Raw genomic sequence first — 24,765 nt, forward strand, 5'->3', positions numbered from 1 at the left:
TTACTTGGACACATTCACTTCTGAAAGACATGCATTTTCTGTAAAGCTGCTTTGAAACAATGTGTATTGTGAAAAGCGCTACACAAATAAATTTGAATTGAATTGAACTACTATTATACTATGATTCATTTACATTAGTTGGAAAGCTTATTTGCCATTATGTTGGATGATAACATGTTTTGTATCGCCAATAGGCTTTGTTAATGGTAACCAGCTCTGTGACTAGCACTCAATTTGGCCAGGTTTGAGTGATACAATGTAATTTACTCTACATGATCTATTCAATTTGCTAAATATATTGAACTGAGAAACAGGCTAGTAGGCAAAAATCATATTTTATACTAAAATAAATTTCCTCGGGTAGCAAAACTAGTTTATTTTCCTTTATTGGGCTATGCAATGACTACGGATTCAGTACATCTTCAACTTGTACTTTTTGTTGCATCTGGCAGGTTTGATCATGATGTTCTTATCCAGTATGTGTCTAGATGAAGTCCTGGCTGGTGTAGCGATTTTTGATGAGGTCCACACTGGTTCCCTCGCTACATCCAGTTGTCATCAGTGAAAAAAAAAGAAAAAAAAAGCCCTCTCTAGGGTTGCGATGGTTGGTTACTTACAAGCTCTAGCTAAAACATGACGGCTGCGCAAATGGATTTTTAAACACATTTATCATCATATTTCTTATTGTGGTGTTGTAATTTCAGGGATGAAAAAATAATACACAATTAAAATGCGAGACACTGCTTACGTCTTGCAAGATGTGGGATAAAGCTCCCATTTGATGGACTATGGCATTAAACACAGATTTTCTTCTCATTTAGTATTGAAACAGGAAGTTGGGACAATTCAAAGGAAGTAAATGAAATTAGTGGGAGAGACATTCTCATTCTAGAGAGCATCTGACTGTATAGAATCAGGACATGCCCATGAGTGTCTTCTAAATTTTGTCCATTTTCTTGTAAGATTTTAAAATACACTTTTTCTTAAAAAGTGTTCAAAAATAATAAAAATGCAATTCATACATAAAATGACCTGTGCAATGATAAAAGTTGTACATTTATGCTTCATTCAGCTGAACTTATATATTTCATTGACATTTATTTATGTATTTGATAAGTAGCCATGTAATAAATGCGATGCACAGCTATAAAATAAACATTTTTCTTTATAAATTATGCATTATTTATTTGATGCATCACTTAATAATCGTCATTTTCCAACAATGTAAGTGGGATAAAGTAGTTATAAAATAAAAAATGTTTATACATTATGCCTTATGTATTTACTGTATCACTTAATAATCTTCATTTCCCAACAATATAACTGTATCTGAAAACATTTAGGTGAAATCTAAATGTAACGTACAACCACACAAATCAAATCAACACAAGCATGGCATGGATAACACCATCAAACAGCTCAAATGCATGAGATGGAAAAGTGACACCGCCAACCATGAATTTATTACATGCTTCTAATCCGGTAAAAAGGATTGAACTGATATAGGAATTATGCAAATAAATATTTATTAATTGTTAATATTAAATCCAAATGATCCAGTTCTGTTTTGGGCCACCTCTGAAGATTTCTTGCACTATACACCATTGTTCATTTTTCTTTTCACCTTCAGTTAGACTGAATCCTGCTCACCTCTGTAACAACAAAGACTCTCTTTCCGCACGGCACCACCTTGTACCACTTGTCATGCAGCATGTCCATGTAGCCGTCTGACTTGTAACGGCTGATGAATTCAGATATGTTGGAGGTGAGTGGTGAGTTCTGGGGCAGTCCGATCCCGTAACCTGAGGGGGGAAAACACCCAGTCAGTCCAATTCATCAAAACACCACCAGAACAAACAGAATGTGCGACAAAGCTTCATTAAACTGCCTGTCTTTGAACCACTAATGGAGTTTCAAATAATTTCTTTCAGTGTTTTATAGGAAGCAATCGTTACTGGCCCACTGAGCTGAAATAATGTGGTGATGAGGGAAACAAATACATGACAACAAGCAAATGCTCACAAATTTCATGTTTTGATAAGCCGAGTCGAAAAATTACACCTGAATCATGCTAACTTACAGGAGTTAGCACAGTTAGCACAACATGCTACTCTACATCACAGCTTTTCACTAAAAGCCTCTCAAGGTCTGGAAGGTATTATTTTTCTTCCATCTAACTTCCAATTACTTCTTTGAAATCTCTAACAAACATGGAAATTAGACTTCAGAAATAAAAGGACATTTTGGAAAACAGTGAATATAATCACAGTTCTTAAAGGGCCAGTTCACCCAAAATGATCCAAAAAATACCCTCTATTTACTCAACCCTCATGTCATTACAGATTTGTACAATGACTTATAATAGAAAACTGGATTGCTCATGACGTCATAAAAAATTAAGCCACCGTGTTGGTATTCCATATATATTCTAATAAATTCATAGGAAATCATATTTTAGTGAGAAAACATTTCCCAACGAGTCAGCATTTTTATATCTGAGGTTTCCCTGTACATTCTTACTATGCATACGTCCTAAGCATGTATTTGCTTAGAGATTATCTGTTTTTTGTTTAAAGTCGGGAATTTCCCTTTGTTTTAAAAAAACTACGTTCATATTCATTACTATAGCGAACATCAGATCGGCGGACGGACAAGACTTCTCAACATATGTATTACTAATGTCAAAGTGCTCATTCTGAAATCCGAATAAAGATTTTTGCTTATGCACCTTGTACTGTTATTCACTGTGTTTATGTAATTGTGTTGTAATATTGTTTTATTCATACAGTAGGCTACCTGCATGGTTCAACTATGAGTTTGTTAACAGCATGCATTTTGAAGCAGTTAATGATTTAAAAGTTGGTTAAATTAATAATTAATTCAACAACATCACACCTAATTCCTATGGAATCTACAATTCTAGTAAAATGCCATATAATTTGCACAGACTTGAAGAGTCTGAAATAGATGTTGCTCAATCAGGAAATAAAATAAATGCATCATGAAATCTTTCAGAGAAACAATGCTGACTGCGAAACATGCGTAAAAACGAATCCTGTGCGACTGAAACAAATCGGGTGATTTTAGGCCAAGGTTTTGGCTGTAGGTCAATGGTGCCCTATGTCGGTAGTGAATAGTGATTCTGTTATTTTTCCTAAGTGCAAAAGTAAAAATCACAAAATGGAAGAAAATGCTGACAAGTTTGAAATAGCATAACAATTACAGTTTTAATTTTCAGGGAACTATTTTTTTTAAGCTGTGTCAGACAATATGAGTGACTTCATAAATGTGGAAAAAAGATGATGAAGTGACTACATGTACGATGTAGTAACAAGAGGGGTGTGTCACTCTGGGTCGTCCAATAGGTGAGTCCTATCATTCATATATCATTTCACAGTCCTGTATTCCTAGACAGGCATGAATCTTATTCAATCAGCAGACGCGTGGGAGACAAACTGACATAGGAAATTGGATGACAGGCATATGGGAATTAACACGGACAGGAGTCCTGCACGAGCCCAGAGGAGTCTGATTACGCTGAACCTCAATTACTGTTTTAGCCCAGATGGCCAACAGTGGGTCAGGCCTGGAAATGGAGAAATTATAGCTAAGACAAAATATAGGGAAAAATCAACTATAAGGCACAAATATAATACTTGGTCCAATCGGTGGGCTGTATTCCCTCCAGCTCTCTGCAGTAAATCTGTCACTCACCAGCCCCCACTGGCCCCTAAGTGGCTTACAGATCACAGATATTCAAATGCTGACATCTACGCATTTCATCACTGCCAAGCTGCAACATACACACACACACACACACACACACACACACACACACACACACACACACAAACAAACACTAATACCACTGTAGCTCCGCATTTCAGCCTAAAACGCAGTCTTATATATTAAGCACTTATTAACAAACCAGGCGCTGAAACAGCACTGCATTGTGTAATTAAATCTTATGAATTGAGCTTATTCACAATAGTCAGGGCTATATGTCTCTTGCAATTAACCCCTTGTGAAAAAGAAGTGCACTGAATTGTATGGAATGTGTACGAGAAGCATACTTAAAATATTAAATACACTCGCATCAAATTCAAGGTACTGATGTTTGCCTACAAGACAACACTGGAGCTGCACCAATAAACCTAAACTCGCTTCAGACTTATGCGCCCTCCAGAAGCTTCCCAAAGAGGCACAAAATCACTCTCACTCTGCCGATCTCAATTCGAGCAGCCGAGGCTTAATCTATTTTCAAAAAACGTTTAAAGACACATCTTTTTCACCAGCACCTGACCAATTAATACTAGCACTTACCTATTCTATTCTATTCACTCTAATTTATTTAAAATTTAAAAACCAAAAACAACAACAACAACAACAACACCTTGCTATGTGTACTGTGCTAGACTAACTGAGATTTGCAGCACTTGTATATTGTTGCTCTCTTGTTGGTCTGATTGCTTCTACTATTCTCCTCATTTGTAAGTCGCTTTGGATAAAAGCATCTGCTAAATGATTAAATGTAAATGTAAATATTAAAAACTGTACTTGGAGATAATATAATATTATTGAAATAAAAGGCCACTTAAATGTACTTAAAGAGAGTAAACTTGTATAAAAAAATAAACTTTCGTAACATACTTAATGTGAGTACACTTTTAAAAAGTGCACTTTTTAATGTTAAATTGAAAGTTTTACTTTAAAAGTAAATTTTAAATCATTATGTTTTTGACTAACATATTAAAGCACATGCACTTGTACAAGTACTTGATTATAATTTTAACTGTTGTGTTTTTCGATATTACATTTAAAGTAAATATATTTGAATTGTAGTAAATTGCAACTTCATAATTACAAACTTGTAATTAAAAAAATGTAATTTAATTTAAATACATGACAGTTTTCCATAAATGCTTGTCAGTACATTCAGCAGTGCACTTTTACTATATTTCAAAGACAAAAACAGTAATTATGAAATTATACAAAAATAACTACTTAAGTGGGTCAAAAGCAAAAGTTCAGCTAACTGCATTTAACATAAATTTAAACTATAATACATTTTCATGTAATTGCAATTAACATCCAAAAACACTTATATTCTTTTAAAGTATATTATTTCCGTAATAAGCACTTTTTGTAAAGTATGCTAAAGTGTACTTCTTTTTTACAAGGGCTAGTTAGTTTATTTGACAGATTTGTGTTCGTTTAAGAGAAATTAATCAAACAAATTAAGAGAAATTAATCAAACAATGAAGAAGAGCATTATTACCACTTAGGTTTGGTGCGCAGTATGTTAGTTTTTTTCATAAATACCCCATTAACAATTTTTTTAAGATGAAATTGTGAGGTTTATTGCTTAAAACATAGCAATAATAATTATAGTAATAACAACAATAATATAGTATCTAAAATAAGTAAAACAAGACCAAAATACTGATTAAGAAAATGATGCAATGTAACTGAGATATAATGTTTAAATATCTTCAGTGCCTCTCTGCAGTCATAAATGCTGAGCAATTTCATGAGTGTGACAAATAATTTTGCACCATTTACGGGCAGAACTGAAGGGCAAGACCTGTCTGTCTAATTACAGCTGATGCATGAGACCATGCTTATTAATGCATTAAAAAAAACATGCGTAACATCATCCAGCATGGACACAGAGGTATAATACGAACAGACATGAGACATGAGACAACAGGCATATGGTAATTAACATGACACGAGCGGGGCATGAGCTCTATTAGCCCAGACGCCCAGCTCGGGGTTTGGCCTGGGAAATGAAAATATCACAGACAGGACCACAATTATTTTACCCAACGCTCTCTCTCTCTCCTCCAGCACACCTTTCAGTGCTGCCTTCAGGAAAGATATGTGCCTCCTGTAGGCAGCTCAGGAAAACAGCCCAGGTTTGCATTTAAATTGGCTTCCCCACTAAAATGCATGACAGCAGGACAGATCTCTGCCAAGTTGACTTACTTTTTCTTCCCTTGTCAGTTGTGGATTTGTTAATGCATTCTAAAAAATGCAAATGTGAAGTTTGAATATTCTACCCAATTTGTCTCTCTTTTCCTCCCTTTATTCCCCTCAAGCACAGTATCTACCTCCTGATGGCAGTCCAGATTTCTAATGACAGTCATTTTGGTCAGTGAATAACATTTCACAGCAGTTTTCTCAACGTCCAGAGAAAAATCATACAGTATTCTGACTGATCGTCCATAGCTTTTACATATATTTGATCAAATATAAATAGCTTCATATAAAAATCATGAAATGTATTATTTATAAAAGCTGCATTACATTTACTATCTATGATAACAATGAACTTGAGCAACTCATCATGGATGTAGCACATGCAAAAGCTACATTTTCTATTAACAACAGCAGAAATACTTTATTTTCAGGTGTATTTGTCTCCCATGACTCATTTATTTCACAACAGGAAATGTCCAATAACAGAGGTGTCACCAAGATAAAGTGAGTAGCATTTGTTTACATTTCAGCATGCCAGTGAATTTTTCAAGGGAGGTGAAGTTGTCTTAAATAACGATAGGAAAAACAATTGGTTTATTTAATTAAAGGGGTCATATGATGCGATTTCAATTTTTCCTTTCTCTTTTTTTTGAGTGTTACAAGCTCTTGGTGCATAAAGAAGATCTGTAAAGTTGCAAAGACTGAAGTCTCAAATCCAAAGAGATATTCTTTATAAAAGTTAAGAGTCAGCCACACCTACCTAAAACGGCTCGTTCTAACACGCCCCCACATGTCTACGTCACTATCTGGGAAGATTTGCATAACGCCGCCCAAATATTCACGCAAAGAAAGAAGGCGTAACTTATATTCTCGCTGTAGTATTGTTGACAGTATGTGGAAAATAATGTGTTTTTTAAACCTTAAACCGCATAAACACATTTCATTACACCAAATGCACAAAATAATGTTCTTTTTAGCAACATCATATGACCCCTTTAACATGAGATTAAATGCTTTACAGTTTATATTAGTATATTAATACCATATTACTGTTGTATTGTATCCAGGGCCTCAAATGAACACTCGCCAAGCACCAAATGCAAGAAAAATTCAGCATTGCGGAGTAAATGAAACAGTGTTATTCACTAGACGGCCGGTAACATTTTTATTTTATTTTTTTATTAATTCTAGCAATGTCAGAGAACGTGATATGGTTTAGCGCAATTATCAAATCGCAAAGACTGCATTATAATTATATTGATATGTAATCTGATGCACTTTCGTGTTTCAGACTGAAGCGCTGTGATCTTTTCATGGTTCACAGTAAATGCTGCTCCACACGAACTGCTGGGAGATTGATTCGCTAATAATGTACATTTGAAAAGGCAACATGCTCAAAACATCTTTGTAATGAGATTGGTTTATAAATCTGTTGTCAACAACGGAGAAGCAAAGTGAAGTTTCACTACATTTTCTGCCAAAATAAAAGCTCTATGGTTTAACGTTGGAAAGCAAAGAAAAATGATTAGTATTGTAATTGTACTGTTATAATAATAATAATAATATGTAATAATACAAATTATTATTATTAATTAAATTATGAAATACTTTACAGTTCAGCAGCATTAATGATATTTATATATAAATAATAATTATTATTATTATATTAATAAAAATATTATGAAATACTTTACAGTTCAGTAATATTAGTTATATTTCTTTATTGATTTTAATATTTAGAAGAAGAAGAAGAAGAAAAATAATACACATACAGTTTCATGGCCAGTAAACAATATTTATGGCCGGTAAATTTTCTCAAGTCACCAGCCATTGGCAGATTTGGAAATGTTAGTTTTAGGCCCTGATTGTATCTTTATTTTGACCAAGTGTGTTTCAACTCTTATTTTTCATTGCAACCTGTATGTCTGGTCATGTGATTTCAACATGGCGACCGCCATTTCCATTCAATGATAGCCAGTGTGGTCCAAAACAACATTGAGATAGAAAGTCATACAAGTTTGGACATGAGGGTGAGTAAACGGTGACAATATTTTCAGTTTTGGGTGAACTATCCCTTATGTTAAATAAACCATAAACTACTTAATCTGTCCAGTGAAATTATTCAAACTCAATTTGTACATTCTGCTTACCTTCAATAGCAAAGGGTTTACCAACTGTCAGAAGCTTGCAGTCGGCATCAATGGACACCTCGTAGTCCAGCAGGGCTTTGTCCATGATAAATGCATCAAGTTGAGGCGGATCTGTCCTTCACAACATAAAAAGAGAGGGGCTACAAAACCACACACATATGCACACACACACTCTCATTAAACATGCACAGTATGATTTTCATAAGTCAGATTGTGCATCTCATTCTGGTGCAAATGGAACACAGACATCATTTGTCTGAGCTAAATGTTCATAAACTGCAGCGGCGGCCATAAATCAGCAGCTATGCTAAACTAGATGCAAGCTGAATAGAGCCCAAAAAGGACTTTTAATGGATAGTGACACCTTAAGGGCAGCGGCCCACCCTTACTTAATTTAATGATAATAAAAGATATCATTTATCAAAAGGTTCAGCCAGCAGCAACCAATTCAGCAGCACAACTTGTGGTTGATAAGAACAGTTCTTTTTCCACATATTTTTGTTAGTACATTTAAAAATGATTAGTGCCATATGAAAACTATTAACATTTTACCACCAGTAGTTTCTTTTAAAATGAAACTTTTGAAATCTGGAGTACAAACACAACTGCATATATATGGCATCAAAAGGCAAAAGCAGACAGACTGTGGCATAAATTTAACAAATGCAATTCTGAAAAGAATTGCTTTGCTGCTTCATTGCGATACATATGGTCACTGATACCTATGATCCTCTTCTCAAAATTAAAAAAAGGATTAAAGTGTTTTCAGCCAATTCAAATACTGCATGGATCTTTGACTCTTTTGAAGACGTTTGTCTCTTTTAAGTTCTCTTCCAATTACATTCTGAATGATACATTCAAAAATTAAATGAAGCAACTTGTATGGCATGATTTCAGGCTTAATTCTGCCATCTGTCATACAGACTCAAAACTTTACTAAGGAATTATTGGAGGAAGTGAGACGCGGCAACTCTCAAAATGTTAATATTTCCTTTGAGTCCCGCCAAAAAAAAAAATCTAGTTATGTGGTTTACTTTCATTGAAAAGAAACTTGTTAATTAGGCTTTAGATAAAAATCACATAGGAATTTTTAATTCTCCCCCTCCTTTTTTGTATCCCAGCTCTCTTCTCCTCTCTCTCTCTCTCTTTTGATATAGCCCCAAAATAAATCAATATTTAAATAAATAAACAAACAAAAACACACTCTTCACAATTTGGTATGTGTGTGACAGACTGTGGCACTGCAGCTGGCAGGAAACAACAAACCACTCGCCTGGCGAGCAGCAGTGGGAGGGAATCTCAGACTCAAATATGCTGAGAGAAAAAATGCTTCAGGCAAACACCTCATTTTAATGACAGCCTTATTCAAAAATTGAATTCATTTGGCTGAGATATTGACACCTGCAGTATTGTCAACCAGTGAGTCACTAAGGAGGACTTAGAGAAAAGATTCAGCATACGCATTTGCATTGTAATGAACAGGGTGCAACTGCCGTTTGAATTATTGATCGCTATGCACAAGGTTTTTCCATGTGTTGTAAATTTCACTTTGTGCTAATAGAGTTTGGCAGTATAACTACACCAGGAGCACTTGCTGCCATCTGCTAGCTGAATGCATTCAGTTGGGTGAATTGATCTCTTACTTGAGAGTGGCGACACCATCAGGTGTGGTGGGCTCGTTGAATTTCCGCATATACTCATGCATCTCAGGAAAACTTTTTTTCATGTAGTCCTCTGCACTGCTTTCCCGAACAGTGCCGAATCGGAATCCCTGAGATGGGTGGTGGAGCTGAGGCCAAAGGCAGGGAAAAACAGCAAAGTCTTAGATTAGTGTAACACAGAAGGGTGTCTGTTTTAGCGATCTCTACAAGGAATCATATCATGATAAATAAATGATAAATCATTTTTTTCCTTGATAATTTGTATTAAATAAATATAGCCATTTTATCAACAGTGATTTAAATTGCATTCAAACTATACATTTTATCAGTTCATGCATTCCCTGGGAATGGCACACATTACATTAGCATTGCTAGTGTCATGCTTTACTGTTTGAGCTACTGGAGTGCTCTTTTAACCTTGATATATAATGATGTAAACATAGATAATTTTTCAGAGCCAAAATTTTCTTTCCCAGTCCAAAAAGACAATTTATTGAAACTGAGACCACCCATGTCAACAGCCTTTGGTTTTTAACTTGGCATGCCAGGCACTGTGAAGTAATGAGAAGGAAGTACTATAAGACTTAGTCAGAATAGACTCCATGGTTACACAGGAGTCATTAAGGTAGAGCAAGGTAGAGGTAAAAACTATGACATGACCACTTTAAATGCAGACAAAAACAGTATAGTAGCAACCTGTTTTCTAGAGGTTATTACTACAGTGCGAGGGTCATTCTATAGTTTAGGGTACATTTCATGATCGTTAATGAAAATTATATTTTTTCTAACTTAAGAAATATCATATTTTATCCATTGATATAATACATACACACATATATTTTGTTCACCTTGTTTTCTCTTTTTGCTTGAAATTACCTTTATGTCTTAGGTTTTTGCAATGTCTGTTCAAATAATGTTCAAAATAATGAATAAAAATGATAAAGTCAAGTTTATCTACATTAAATGTATTTCTACAATCCAAATACCTTAGAATAATTAAATACGTTGACTTTAAATTTAACTTAAATTTAACGCCCACAAAAATCGTCAATTATGTTACCAACCAAATACATTTTTATGGTTTGGAATATTTTTAAGATTTTAACTCAAATAAATATCTCCAAAACTCACCACCAGGGAAAACATCTTTTTCCATGTAATATCAAAATGGTGAAAAAAAAAGAAAAAAAAAATGGTGTTTAATATTTAAGCTTGTTGACTAGCAGTTAAGTTACACTGACAAAATACATAAACCAAATCCAACAGTTTTTTCATTGAGAAAACATATTTTTACACCTTTTTCCTGATGTGAAATGTACCCTAAATTACAGTCAAGCATCTTAAAAGGTCTCACCTTGGCATCATGTATTCCAGAGACCTCTTCGAAGGTCTTTTCCCCAACCATAACTGCGGCCAGGTTTGCTGTGTAACTAGACAAAACCAGCAAGCAAAATATGGCCCACAGGTTCATCAAGAAACGTCCAGTCCAACACTTGGGCGTCTTACTGGAGACTGTGCGGCCGAAGAGGATGGCGTAGCAGAGGTTGAGGGCAGAGGAGTAGGAGAAGACCTTCACACGGTTACGTCCATGAGGCGTCATGCCGAAGGGACTCTTCCATTCGTAGAGGGTGAGGAAGAGCGCCGTAATGTGCAGCGCCACAAAGATGCCCATCCACATGGACCAGTGCAACGGCCACATGAACGCACCGATGGGTGCAGCCGTGTCCTTACTGCGAACTAGTATTCCCAAACTCGTGGAAAAGAAGGGACTGGTGAAGTCAATCAATTTACTGCGAGCTGAGTTGATGCTGAAGCTGGTAACAGCCATATCGGCCACCCCGCTCAGCAGGTCGCCCACCAACCCTGTCCACTGCCCACCCTTGACTGCTCCATATTTCCCGTCCCCAACTATGTACAAGTCAAACTCGAAGTTCATGTCTTCTGCCAGCTTCTCCAGCAGATCAATACAGTACCCATAACAGCATTTGCTGAAATCCGGTGGCAAGAAGCTGCTGTTGCCTTGAGCCCGTTCGGTGTACAATTGGTCCAGGGTTTCTGAGTTATTTGTCCCTGCATCCAGACAGTATTGCCCAGCGGGACAGTTCCCATCCTCATCTACCTCTCGAGTGAACACGAACGGGTGTTCCACTAGAGTGACCACACGCAGACGACTCCCCAACACGGGAAAGCCGGCCCGCCATCTACGACCTACCCTGCCCATCTGGCCCTCAGTACGCTGCCGAGGGGGCGATCCCTGCCATAATCCCTGCTCCTCTACATCCAACCTACCACCTTCCCAGCTGCCTACCGTCACCCACGTGGGCTGACCGACGGCATCCCGGCGCAGACTCCAAATGTGGACCCTCTGAGAGGTGTGTACACGGGAGAGGTTGCGTTGAATGCTGACAGGGCCCGTCAACCCTACAAAGGATGTATTAGAGAGGAACCTGAGGATGAAAGAATACAAGAGTCAGATGATGATTGGAAGAGGCCGAGATGGTCTATAATACCTGGAGAAAGCTATGCATTAGCATTCCTATTCATGCGGAATTTCTCTGCTGGAGCAGAACCTTCCAGAAGAATGAAACCATCTTTGCTAATGGGTGCCTGAATCGAAATTTTGAATGGCCATCAGTGAACAAAGATGCTTATGATGTAGCTACGGCATATACCTGCATGAGCTAATGGGCCTGTGCTAATCAGGCCTGCAAAATTACCCAGACAAAGACTCTGGTTCATGTGGGAGTAAGTAACAGGATCAGATACAGGTTAAGCTAGTTTCATCCTCTCCAGCAGCAAAGCATACTGTAAATATGACTGCGGCAGAGGGGGGAAGGCCTGGGAGAAGGATTGCCTAGCTGGACGACTGACACCGTCTGGCATCCGTCACACCATAAACTACAAATGTTGCTTTCACAGAGCAATATATTTGATTGTGAACCCCCCTCCCACTCTTCAGAATTACAGCCACTCAGTTGGCAGGGCTGCTGCTCTGGTGTGTGGCTCGGGTCACTTAAGGAAATGCTTTGACATTGAGCTTGAAGATTAATGTCTGGAGTAATAAATAATAGATATGACATTTGACTAATGCTGTGCTGGGTTCATGAAAAACTGAGGAGAAAAGCTTAACATGTAATTTGGCTCCTTTATTCATAGTTTTACCTGTCACTGGAAGCAAAATGGCCCACCTTAGCCAAACAATGACTGACAGTGTGTATCTAAGTAACATTTATGTGTGTTTCAGCTCAATTAGAATGACATGTTGCTATGTACTTAAAAGCCCTCTTTGATTCTACTCTCACATTATGATCTTTCAAATATTGAGAAGAGAGCTTGCAAAGAGGGGATGAGATTGCTAAAGCATTTTTAGAAATGATGATAAAATATTTAAAATATCCTGAATAATGATCCTTTCAAAAGGCTATGGTTACACATTTGATAGTCCACTTTAGATATTCTACTTTCAATAGGTAACTTTGCAACTACATGTCAATTAACTCTCATTAGAGTATTAGTAGACTGTTAGGTTAGGATTAGGTTTATGGTTAGTAGAATAATTTGACACAAAACTATTATATCTAATAATCAAATTTGTGCACTGTTGTTGAAGCTAGTTTTAAATTGTTTTGACACAATTTTTTGGGCTTCAAAACCTCGACCCCCATTCACTGCTATTATAAAGTTTGGAAGAGCCAGGACATTTTGTAATATAACTCCAATTGTATTTGCCTAAAATAAGAAAGTCATACACATCTAGGATGGCTTGAGGGTGAGTAAATCATGGGGTAATTTTCATTTTTGGGTGAACTATCCCTTTAATCTATAGTCAGGCTACTTGTTTAGAAAAACAGCCACACCACCAGTTACTTACAAAACATTGCTCATTACAATGAAGATACCTTTATTACCCCATATTAAAGGGGTCATATGATGCGATTTCAAGTTTTCCTTTCTCTTTGGAGTGTTACAAGCTGATTGTGCATAGATAAGATCCCTGAAGTTGCAAAGACTAAAGTCTCAAAACCAAAGAGATATTCTTTATCAAAGCCACGCCCCCCTAAAACGGCTCGTTCTAACACGCCCACTTCTATGTATGTAATTATTTAAAAGCTGCTTGTGATGGGCTTTGGTTCATCATGTGACTTTCTCATCACCACCTGCATTTGGTGGTTATCAGTGTATTACAAAGCTACAAAACAGATTTCAGTACTTCAATAAGGTTGGTATATTAACATTATATCAGTGAATGAAATTACGGTATTTAACTGTAAATTTAAGTTAAAACCGTAAAACCTAAAATGTTGCTACCGTATTTTTTACGGTAAAATTCCGGCAACCACAGCTGCCGGTTCTATACCGTAAATTTTACGGAATTCTTTTACAGTGTACAATAATGTACAGTATTTGAAAAATAATGTGTTTTTTGAACATTAAAGCATGTCAACATATTCTGTTACACCAAATAATGATCTTTAAAAAAGCATCATATGACCCCTTTAATAAAAAGCACCAATATTTCACTATAAAAGAGAAGATCTAAAATGCAGCACAGGACCTCTGTGAAGCAGTCTGTAAATATTTTCTGGAATTGGTTAATTTACTTGAACAATCTGAATTTTAATGTTAATGTTAATGAATTTCAGTGTTACATATGAATGTTTGCTCTGCGTAATCCTACATGCCCCGAAAAAAATGCACAAAAAAGTTAGTGTAAATGATACACTAATTTGAAAACAGCAAACTACTGTCATGTTGCTGAAACATATAGTGTCACTTTTAGTTTTAGTCTTACTCCTGAATGCTTTGTGTATAATCGATCAATATGATCATGTCTAATCTGCCTGCCACAATTCAAAGGGTATATTTTTTTGAAAAGAGCATAATTTTGAATTTCAATCGTCATCCATGTGGGAACTGTCATATGGGCAAAATAATGTTGACTATTAACAATCTCCTCACTCATTCATCTCCTCAAGGTAAGAAAAATGCATGCAATTGCAAGATCATTTTTTTTCACTTTTATAGTACTACAATGCGGGCAAAATCTTGCATGAGCTGCTGAGCTACTGTATGTATCGCTCTCCTGCAGCAATGCCCTCACAGTTGTCCGGCATTATGCAGTATGTTTGGGTCCGGTTGGCAGATTTTCAGCCTTATCCTGTTGTGATGAGAGACCCAGGCTTCCCACACAGCCACATTTCACTTCTGTTTGTTGAGAGAGATATAGTGGTGTGTGGCAGAGTGCTGGCATGATCCACACAAAATGACGGGCCTGCATGGTAGGCGGGTGCCAGAGCTTTTGATAAGAGTGATCCCTCCTCAGGGAAAGGCAACTGAGGGGAAGTCATAAATAAAGCTTAAAGCTCTAAAGCATGTCTGCATTCCAGCTGAGTGTCTGGGCAAACACCAGTAATTTGCCGCAGCATGAGAAAGTGGCCATGCGCCTGTCCTTAAGCATGACACTAGCTGTCTGGGACATCTCATCCAGATGGTAGGATGTTCTACTGATGAGTGTTTAGAATAAAACATCAAAGCAATTTAGACTTTTAAAATATGTGACATATAATAAAGCGAATGTGACAGTTTTATTCCTATTTAGCTATTATTGATGAATTTCGAGAATCTAATTTGTCTATCCAATTATTTATGTATGAAATTCCAATCTATTTGAAAAAAAAGAAAAGAAAAAAAAAAGCAGGTAATTTAGCACACAAATAGCAAATCTTAGAGTCTCCACCATGAAACATGAGGTTGGACAAATGTCACATCATGACCAAGCGTTTGCAGGTAAAAATAATAGCAGTCTCACTAATGGAAACAAGATGGAATAATTTAGCAGGTTATACAGCGGGTTATTAGCACTAGCTACCCAGCTAACAGGAACGTTTTAGAAAATAATTTTTGCCCTGATTTTCCACCGATTTACAGTTTGGATAAGTCACGAGCCAGTCTGCAGATTTGAGTTGACAGATTTAATAGAAAACCGCGTAGTGTATGATGGTCCGATTTTGTAGCTACAGATTTAGAACGCATATTGTTTTATTTATCATGCGTCTCCTAGCAACAAGGCACACATTTCTTCAACTTTAAAGTCTGGTAATGTATGGTCCTCAGTCATTTAGTGTATGATGGCCAGTTTTTCCTCTGTGACTATTACAAAGTCGGTTAAGTGTATGATGCCCAGTGTTTTAAAATCTGTTCTGATCTGTTCTGGGGGCACAAAGTAACGCGGGGTAAGTTGTAACACACGTGGTTTAAATATTTCCACACATGCTAGCATAACCAAATTTACAGCATTTACTAGTTACCATATCAATTTTATATAGAGAAAAAAAGTGCACCAAAATTCAAATTTTTTTGAAGATATCGCTGAACATTTATTTTACCATAGTAAAATTGTATTTCTGGCTTAAGTAAATTTTTCATCTCAGTTTTTATTACTTATTTAAAATGAGACAAATCTGCTATTATTTTATATCAATCTGTTATTTATCAGTTTAGATTATTTTTTAATGCTTCGCTAACTATCAGAAGACAGTAACCGGTTTTAAATTCCAGTTGCGCAGATGGGGTATGTTGTAACACTGCGTTACAATGTACCCTGCCGTGCTTGTGAAATTACTGTGGATAAAAAAAATTATACTCTGAACCCCATGTGGATTTACACAATTTGAGAAATCAAAAAGTGTTACTTTGTGCCCCGCTCTCCCCTAGTGTATTCCAGCCTTAAGAAACATTTTTATAGCTTTAAATAACGTTCTAAATCATGACAAGAAAACTGGACATTTTAATGTTCTTTGAATATAAAAAATTAACAGTCCAATAACATTATATTTTGAGTAAAAATAACATTAGTAGAATGTTGGTAAAATGTTTTTATAACCTTTAAATAAGGTTAAAATCGCAACAAGAAAACTGAACTTTTCAACATTTTAGAAACATTTCAAAACAACGTTCCCACAACCTTTTTATATCCTAAAATTGTTACCTGGAAGCAGTTTGTTTGACATTTGACTCTTCACAGTAAAGCCAACCTACGCTAAATGGAAAAACATGCCTCTGCCTACATTTTTTGCAAAACCCCAAATAAGTACTGATACATACAATTCACTGCATTTTCCAACGGAAATAACCACTAGTGTCAGTGAAACACCAACAACTTTTATTCCAAATTCAAATTATGACAACGGGCAGATTATCAATTAATAAAGACTTTTTTTGTGCAGTTCCTTGCACAATACTATGTTATGACCTCAAATCACTTTTACCATAGTGTGTGATTTGTAAACTAAATTTTTGATGTTTGAAGAACATAACCAGCTCTATACGCTTGGCTTTTCTGACGTAGTAAAATTGCCTGATAGCTCACCTGGTACAGCACAGCACTTGTGATGTATTGCGCTCGGGTACGATTCACGATAAAAAAGCTCTTGTATAGATTTGTATAGCAAAGTAAAATGGCATGGTTACTTCAGTAAATGTGTTTTTTATCTTAGGTTTAGTCCGTGTTAGCAGTAACCTATTAGCGCCACCAGACATTTAATTTCTGAACTGCCATGATACACACAACAGCCAACATAATAAAATGCCACGTTCATCCATTTTGGTAGCTTTTAGTGCTGCTCACTGGATATTTCACTTTGAAAATGTAAAGAAGCAACATACAGTAATATCATTTTGCAGAAATGTTGCCACAGGCACGTCTTTTCCAATGAGCCTGGGTTGAGTAAAGTAGTAGATGTGGCTCGTGCAATGTTTTTTATACTGCTGCTCCACTGTGCTGCTCCAATCAGCATGCAGGTAAATTTCATTATCATATCTGAGCATGTGACACATTCTGAGCACAGTGAGTTACAGTTTCAGTTGCAGACTGCAGTTCCATTAGAACACAGTTCAGTATGCTTCTAACTTCTAACTTTTCAGCTCAGTTAGCAAACCATACTCATGGCAGGAGAACCGTGCTGGTGCAATGACTTTAGTTGCTCACAATTGGTTACATGTATTCTAACACTGATTTTACAGCACCACTGAAAAAGAAAACGTAACTGTATTACAGCACAACTCAGCATCTGTAACCATTCGGCCTCATGGAGTAAAAGCACTAATTGTTTTGGATATAGACAGCTTTAAAAAGCTTTTTTATATTTGTTTTATATTTATACTTATTATATTTTTCACTTTGATGTTGCATCTTTGAAGAGAAAAATCACTTCTAATTGAATTCATAATATAATTGGCTCATACTGCTGTAAGAAAGCCCCCTGCTTTTTGAGTGTGTCGTACACTAATGCATACACCCTTTTCTGACTACAAGTTTACCTCAATACAAATCTAAGCAGATGTATTGGAATGTATTGTTTCACAAAATATAATAATTTTTTTTTGTTTCAGGGTGCTGTTTTGGAAGAAACTGAGCTTGCTGTCTTTTCAGTAAGGGTACAGTCACTATTGCAGTTGACATCTACATTTGACAAGCATGTTTTACAAAACGTTCTGCAGTGTGTGAATAAAGCATGTAACGCTGGCCTCACAGGAGGCAACTTTTCCCAAGAATCAATGAATAAATAGATAAATGTATATGATGGTCCAGGCTGGTGCCAGTTTGATGCTAGTCTACAGTAGCTGGTGGACTAGCCTAGCCATGCTGTTCCCATTTCACACACTTTTGCACTGTTATACGCCATTTTGTAGTACAAGTAGTATGAGAAGTGTGTTCTAAGTGTACCAGGATGAGTACCAGGACTTATTGAATACTTTACAATATTGAATACTTTTTGGACTACATTAGACAGCTTTGTCCACGTAGTGGAGGGGGAAATGGAAAACAACAAATGCTTCAAGTGTTACATTTATGATTTGAAATGAATTCAACAAAGTTGGAAACTTCATGGACTGCTTTACACAGCTTACGTAGTATAGTAGAAACTGATAACAACAAATGTTTCAGATGTTACATTTACCATTTGCGATGAATTCATTTGCTCTGTGGCAGAGTGCATAGTGTGTAATGTAAGAGAACAGTGAGTAGTACATCATTTAGAACTTTTGGAATATTTTGGGGAGTTTTGGAACTCAGCTCAACTTTAGTCACACCTGCCAAAACTTTTTTTTTTTTTACCATCTGAAACAGTGTATGCATTATTTTATTTAAAAGACAGGCAGAACAACTTGGGGAGACACATCTAATTGCATTTATTATTATTATTATTCTTTTACTTATTTAATCAAATTATAAAAATTAAACAAATCAATAAAGAAATATCACTAAAATACCATTGAACTGTTAAGTATTTATTGTGATTTTTAAAAATGTAAATAATAATAAACAACAGTACTTTATATAACTACTTTATATAACAACAGTAAAATTACAATTCTAATATGTATGACTGTTTTTTTTTTTCTTGGTTTGAATGTTAAAAAATAGAGCTTTTATTTTGGTGGAAAACTGCAGGGACACTTCTCTTTTGAAATGCTTCTCTTTTTTCGACAACAGATTTATAAACCATTCCCATTACAAACTTGAGAAGATGTTTGGCGCATGTTGCATTTTCAAAAGCACGTTTTAAGCGACTCAAACTAACAGCACTTCAGATTACATATTTATATAATTACAACACAGCCATTATGTTTTGATAATCACACTAAACCATATCGCGTTCAACTGGCGAGTAACACTGTTTCATATACTCTCCAATGCTTATTTCTGCTCGCATTTGGCACTTGGCAAGTGTTCATTTTAGGCCCTGCTTATGACACAACACACCTTTTTAACAGAGCTGACTGATAGACTAAGAGAATATGCATTTACCTGGCAATGTACTGTCCTGATGAGGGTAGCTCGTGTTTGTTGGGTTTGTCAAAACAGTTTACCATATTTTGGATGAGGGCTAGATCAGGCCGTACAACTGTTGCCGCAGTAACAGCTCGGTTGACCAACTGCAGGGCATCACGAATGTAGTAGTCCAGCGGTTTGCGGTCGACCTCTCCGTAGGCCAGTAGTCCTAAAGGCAGACCAATAGAATGAAGGGCGTCTGGGCTTAGGGGATGTCCCATAATCCAATGCACAGTGGGCAAGGTCAGCCCCAGGTCATGCGCACTGCGCAGAACAGAAGAGGCACACTCCGGGTCGGCCCCAAAAAGCAGGACTGAGGCGGGTGGAGAATGGTCCTGATGAAAGTGCTCAGACAGGAAGGCAGAAATATTAGCCATGTGAGGTGTGCTGTGGGAGAGGTTCAGAGCGGCCCGCAGGTGCCAGTGTGAGGGTCCCCAGCCGGAGTTTGTGAGTTTCAGGAGATCCAGAAGACCAGCGTCCTCCCAGCCTTGGCAAAGCACCGCCATGCTCTCCTCCCAGCCACTGCGCTGCAGGACGGCTAGAAGCAGCTCCACCAGTCCCGACGGTGGGATACGAGTTGTCATCTGCAAGTGGAAGCGATTCTGAAGAAAGAAAACATGGTCATCAAATTATTAGAATTTGTGGTCACAATGTGACTTTATATCTCACAATCATGATGTTTTCGGTTGGGGGTGCTGTGTGTGTCCGTGTTGGGTGGGGTGGGGGGGTAAAGTACCACTTACGTCAGTGCTCGTGCTGGGGCTGATGTTGTTTGGAAGCCTATTTTGGAAATTTTTTGCTGGGATGGGCATTTAAAAAAATCTGAAATTCGCTTTTGCGCCATTATCTCCTTGTATTAAAGTTAACCTTGTTCGCATTCTGTATAGTTCATGTCTGATACCACGCGCTAGCGTCACGTGTTCATGAGGATTAGGCTAATCATCCCATATAGAAAACATCACAAGTAAAATTAATCATGTTTATAAAGATAAACATGGGTTTATTATAGCCCACTTACAATTTACATGTCAGAGATCATTACAAATAAATTATTAAATGCTAAAACTGAATAAATTTAAATGAACAAACTTGGCGTTGCATTTGCAACCATGTGAAAACAGGGGGTGCTGCAGCCCCCTCAGCATCCCTACTTCCCGCGTCCCTGCTCACACTTGATACTTTATTTCTCTTTATTGCAACTTTTTAGCAGGGGTGTGAAGTAACGAATTACAAATACTCACGTTACAGTAATTAAGTAGTTTTTATCAGTAATTGTACTTTTTTGAGTAGTTTAAAAATTGTGTACTTTTACTTTTACTTGAGTACATTTTAAGTGATGTATCGGTACTTTTACTCCGCTATTTTCCTAGCGTGATGTAATAAAACTAGTTAATGAACGTTTTTTTTATTTTTTATATCCATTTTATACAATCCGCCTTCATTTAGCAAGTGTTCTCGCATAAACAATAGGGGTTATGCGCAACAGACTTCCGTATTCTGTTAACCGGGTCTCGTCGCTTCCAACAGCATATGCTGTCTCAGTGGCCTTACACATGATTTTAAATATATTTTTTTCAAACTTTATGATTTAAATGGGGATGATTGTACTGAGAATAACTTTTATCTTTTCTTCAACTGAATACTGTTTCTGTGCTGTTTTGATGTATTTTAAAGAGTTGGCAGTCAAAATTAAAACTGCTGGATGATAGATATTCTTCATTCTTTATGACAAACACTATAATGTGAATTACAGAATGTACAACGTTTTTAAAAGGTATCGATTGCGGTGTACAGCGTTTATTATGAGGGGGTAGAATCCACAGCTCAGTACTCACTACTCAATACTCATGAGTACTTTTAAATAGGCTACTCTTTTACTCTTACTCAAGTAGTTTTTTGGACAAGTACTTTTACTCTACTCGCACTACATTTTTTGGAAGGTAATGGTACTTTTACTTGAGTATATTTTTTCAGTACTCTTTCCACCACTGCTTTTTAGTATACTTATACTTTAGTTGTGACTTTTATCTGAATTTCTCGTAACTGTATCTTTATTACTCACAATTGCTACTTTCGATCTCACAGTTGCACCGTTTTATCTTTATGTCTCATAATTGTGACTTTATTTCGTGTAATTGCAACTTTAGTTGTCACAATTGTTACTTTTTAAACTTTATAACTCAAAATTGTGACTTTAGGTTTGACAATTGTGACTTTTTATCTGAATTTCTCATTACTGCGTATTTATTACTCGCAATTGCAACCTTAGATCTCACATTTGAGTTTATTTCTCATAATTGTGACATTATTTCTTGTAATTGTGAAATTAGGCCTCACAGTTGTGACTTTTTGTTTCGCTCTATTTCCCATAATTGCAATTATTTATTGTAATACAGACTCTAGGTCTCACAATTTTGACTTTTATTTCTCATAATTGCAACTTTATTTCTCGTAACTGTGACTTTAGATATCACAATTGTGACTTTTTTATATTTATTTCTCATAATTGCAACTTAATTTATCTTAATTGGGACATTAGGTCTCACAATTGTTACTTTTTTAATCTTTATTTCTCATAATTAAGAAATAAAGACTCACAACTTAATTTCTTGTAACTGAAGCTTTTTATCTCATAATTATGCCTTTACATTGCTCAATTGTGAATTTACAGCCCCCAAATATGACTTTATAGCTCATATAGTATAAATACATCAAGATGTGTAAGAATACACCAGAGTATAGAAAGAGCAACCTCGGAGCAATTACATTTTCTTCTGGGTAACCAAGATCCAAAGTTATTCATTAAATGGCAATTTACCCTGAAAATCAAAGTCCCCCTTATGGTCAAAAACAGAATAAGTGCTTTGCTTTCTTTATCAGAGTCCACATCCTTTCAGCTTCACTCTTCCTTAAGTTCCCTCCTTCCTCGTCAGTATGCCACTCACATGAAATAACGCCACATTTCCCGCCATCTTGTATTCTTGGCCACAGTTCTGCATGTCCTTCCACAATATTGCTAGCTGTGCTATTGATTTTGTACTGTAAAACCAAAGGCCATAATAATTTTCCTCTCGCTAGCATGGTCTTGACAGAAAGTGCTACACCAGCAGTTTTAATGCCATACAGAAAAAAACGGCCCATAGCTCTTCACCGACTACTTATGTACCGTTAAACACAGATCATTACACACTCTCAGGATGGGAATCTCAGGATTGACTCATTTCGGAATCGACAATCTGATTCAAAAGGCCAATGTTTATTCCTTGACCTGTCTGACGAGTTAATGTGGCGGCCCTCCAGAGTCCAGGCTGCAGTGACAGGAGAAATAGACTGCTATTCATTGACTTTCTGAGTCACAAAGAACCTCTTTCCAAGTTTCTCAATACAACTGGAGAAAATCAGGGGGCTGATTTCAGTGCATTAGATGATGCAATGCATTTCAACAAAGTTTATTGAACCAAAGATCAGATCCAAGGCCGGGAAGACCTCCATGAAGAGTTTAGAAGGTGTACTGGGAATGGGAATACTGTGCGATGCATGATGAAAACAGAGAGTGAAGAATGTACAGAGAATGAGAACAGAGAATGAAGGTGTATAGAGCAATAGAGGGCTTTGGGAAAAACAGTTGGGGTAAGAGGTGCCACTGGGAAATCCATGGTGGCCCCTTAATCTAGCAAACTTATAAATTAGCCCTTCAAATGATTTCACACCCATCAAAGCTTCTGCAAAGTGTTTTATTATGCCAATTACACAGAGGAATTATATAATCATAGAACACCGATTCAATGAAACTAGCCACAACCCTCACATGTACCATTTTATTGAACACAACGTACATGTACAATTGCTTTATGATTGAAGCACAGAAACCAAAGCACCTGTCTCTGGATGATGAGGATAAATCGCTCTAGTGTCTAATGCAGTCCCTGCACATGCAGCTGAACTGATGGGACCCAAATCAATTCACTCCAAGTCCCTGCAGCTGTTGTGTTTAGTCACTTAAGACTCATCAGCATTATCATCATCATCATCAGAAACACACACACATCTCACGACATCTGGTGCAGTATGTGCATATGCATGCAAAAGTGACCACATACAGTTGTTTAAAGTCTTTTTGGTCATGCTGAGAATCTGTTTGCTGTTAATTAAGTTGTTCCAAAGTGAAAGTGTTTTTTTTGTGTGTTTTTTTACGACCATGTTAGAAAATTCTGTCATCATTTACTCACCCTCAAGTTGTTTCAAACCTCTATAAGTTTCTTTCTTCTGTTAAACATAAAAGAAGATATTTAGAAGAATGTGTGTAACTTAACAGTTTCTGGTCCCCTTTGATTTTCATAGTATTTTTTTTTTTCAATAGTATATGCGTCAGTAGGGACCAGCAACTGTTGCTGTGTAAAATGGACTTCCCAATACGAATGCTCCAGATAGCAAGTGGTTGATTTGTAACGTTGCAGTGTACGCTTGATACTATCCATTCTGATTCTGTATGTTACGTTTTAAAATGACAATTTCAAGACTTTCATCCGAGACTGCATCCGTACGCTCGTTCCAGGCCAAGGCAATGCAAGTATCGTACATTTAACTAAACGAAACAGAGGTTTAGTATAAGCTGTAGACCCCGTTCTAAAATGGCGCTGATGGTTTCACTCAGGTGGTTAACTGACGTTTTTCCTGATGGTTTCATCCATCACGCCTCATTTGCCCTTTCCCATGTATGAGTGATTGTTTGTTTGTTTGTTTGTTTGTTTGCTTGTTAGACTAGTTTGTGTTAGTGTTTAGTTAAAGAGCAGGTCATATGGGTTTTTAAAAAATATCTATTTTGCAGTTTATAACGTAGCTATCCTTAAATGAACGACCCCAGGTCCCTGGGTACCGTGGCAACCAGGACCCCTCTGCCAGATCAGATAAACTTTTACGACCTAAAAGTATGTAAGAGAATCAACTCTTACTCAAGTCTCTCTAAAACAGACACATAATGCCCATAAAAATGGACTCTTCTCTAATTAATTCATAGGAAAACCTTTCTTTGAATGAACACACATATACTTCAGGTCATTGTGTATGTTGTTACTGTTCTTGTATATTGTCTTTTGTATTGTATATTGTTTTATGCATGCTTATGATAGAACCACTC

The 24,765-nt window shown here is 36.7% G+C and overlaps 1 protein-coding gene across 1 annotated transcript in view; it reads right to left on the reverse strand.

The window, feature by feature from the left end:
- LOC107723849 (glutamate receptor ionotropic, NMDA 3B-like) overlaps positions 1–24,765 on the reverse strand; it is an 83,813-nt gene that overhangs the window by 9,219 nt on the left and 49,829 nt on the right. Inside the window, exons 2-6 of the mRNA XM_016532569.1 lie at positions 19,605–20,230; positions 11,148–12,240; positions 9,776–9,921; positions 8,133–8,248; positions 1,651–1,802 (exon numbers count right to left, since the gene is read on the reverse strand). Coding sequence (XP_016388055.1) covers positions 1,651–1,802; positions 8,133–8,248; positions 9,776–9,921; positions 11,148–12,240; positions 19,605–20,230 — 2,133 coding nt within the window. The remainder of the gene's footprint in view (positions 1–1,650; positions 1,803–8,132; positions 8,249–9,775; positions 9,922–11,147; positions 12,241–19,604; positions 20,231–24,765) is intronic.

Source organism: Sinocyclocheilus rhinocerous, unplaced genomic scaffold (assembly GCF_001515625.1).
Source record: "Sinocyclocheilus rhinocerous isolate Xijiao unplaced genomic scaffold, SAMN03320098_v1.1 scaffold1296, whole genome shotgun sequence".
NCBI lineage: Eukaryota > Metazoa > Chordata > Actinopteri > Cypriniformes > Cyprinidae > Sinocyclocheilus > Sinocyclocheilus rhinocerous.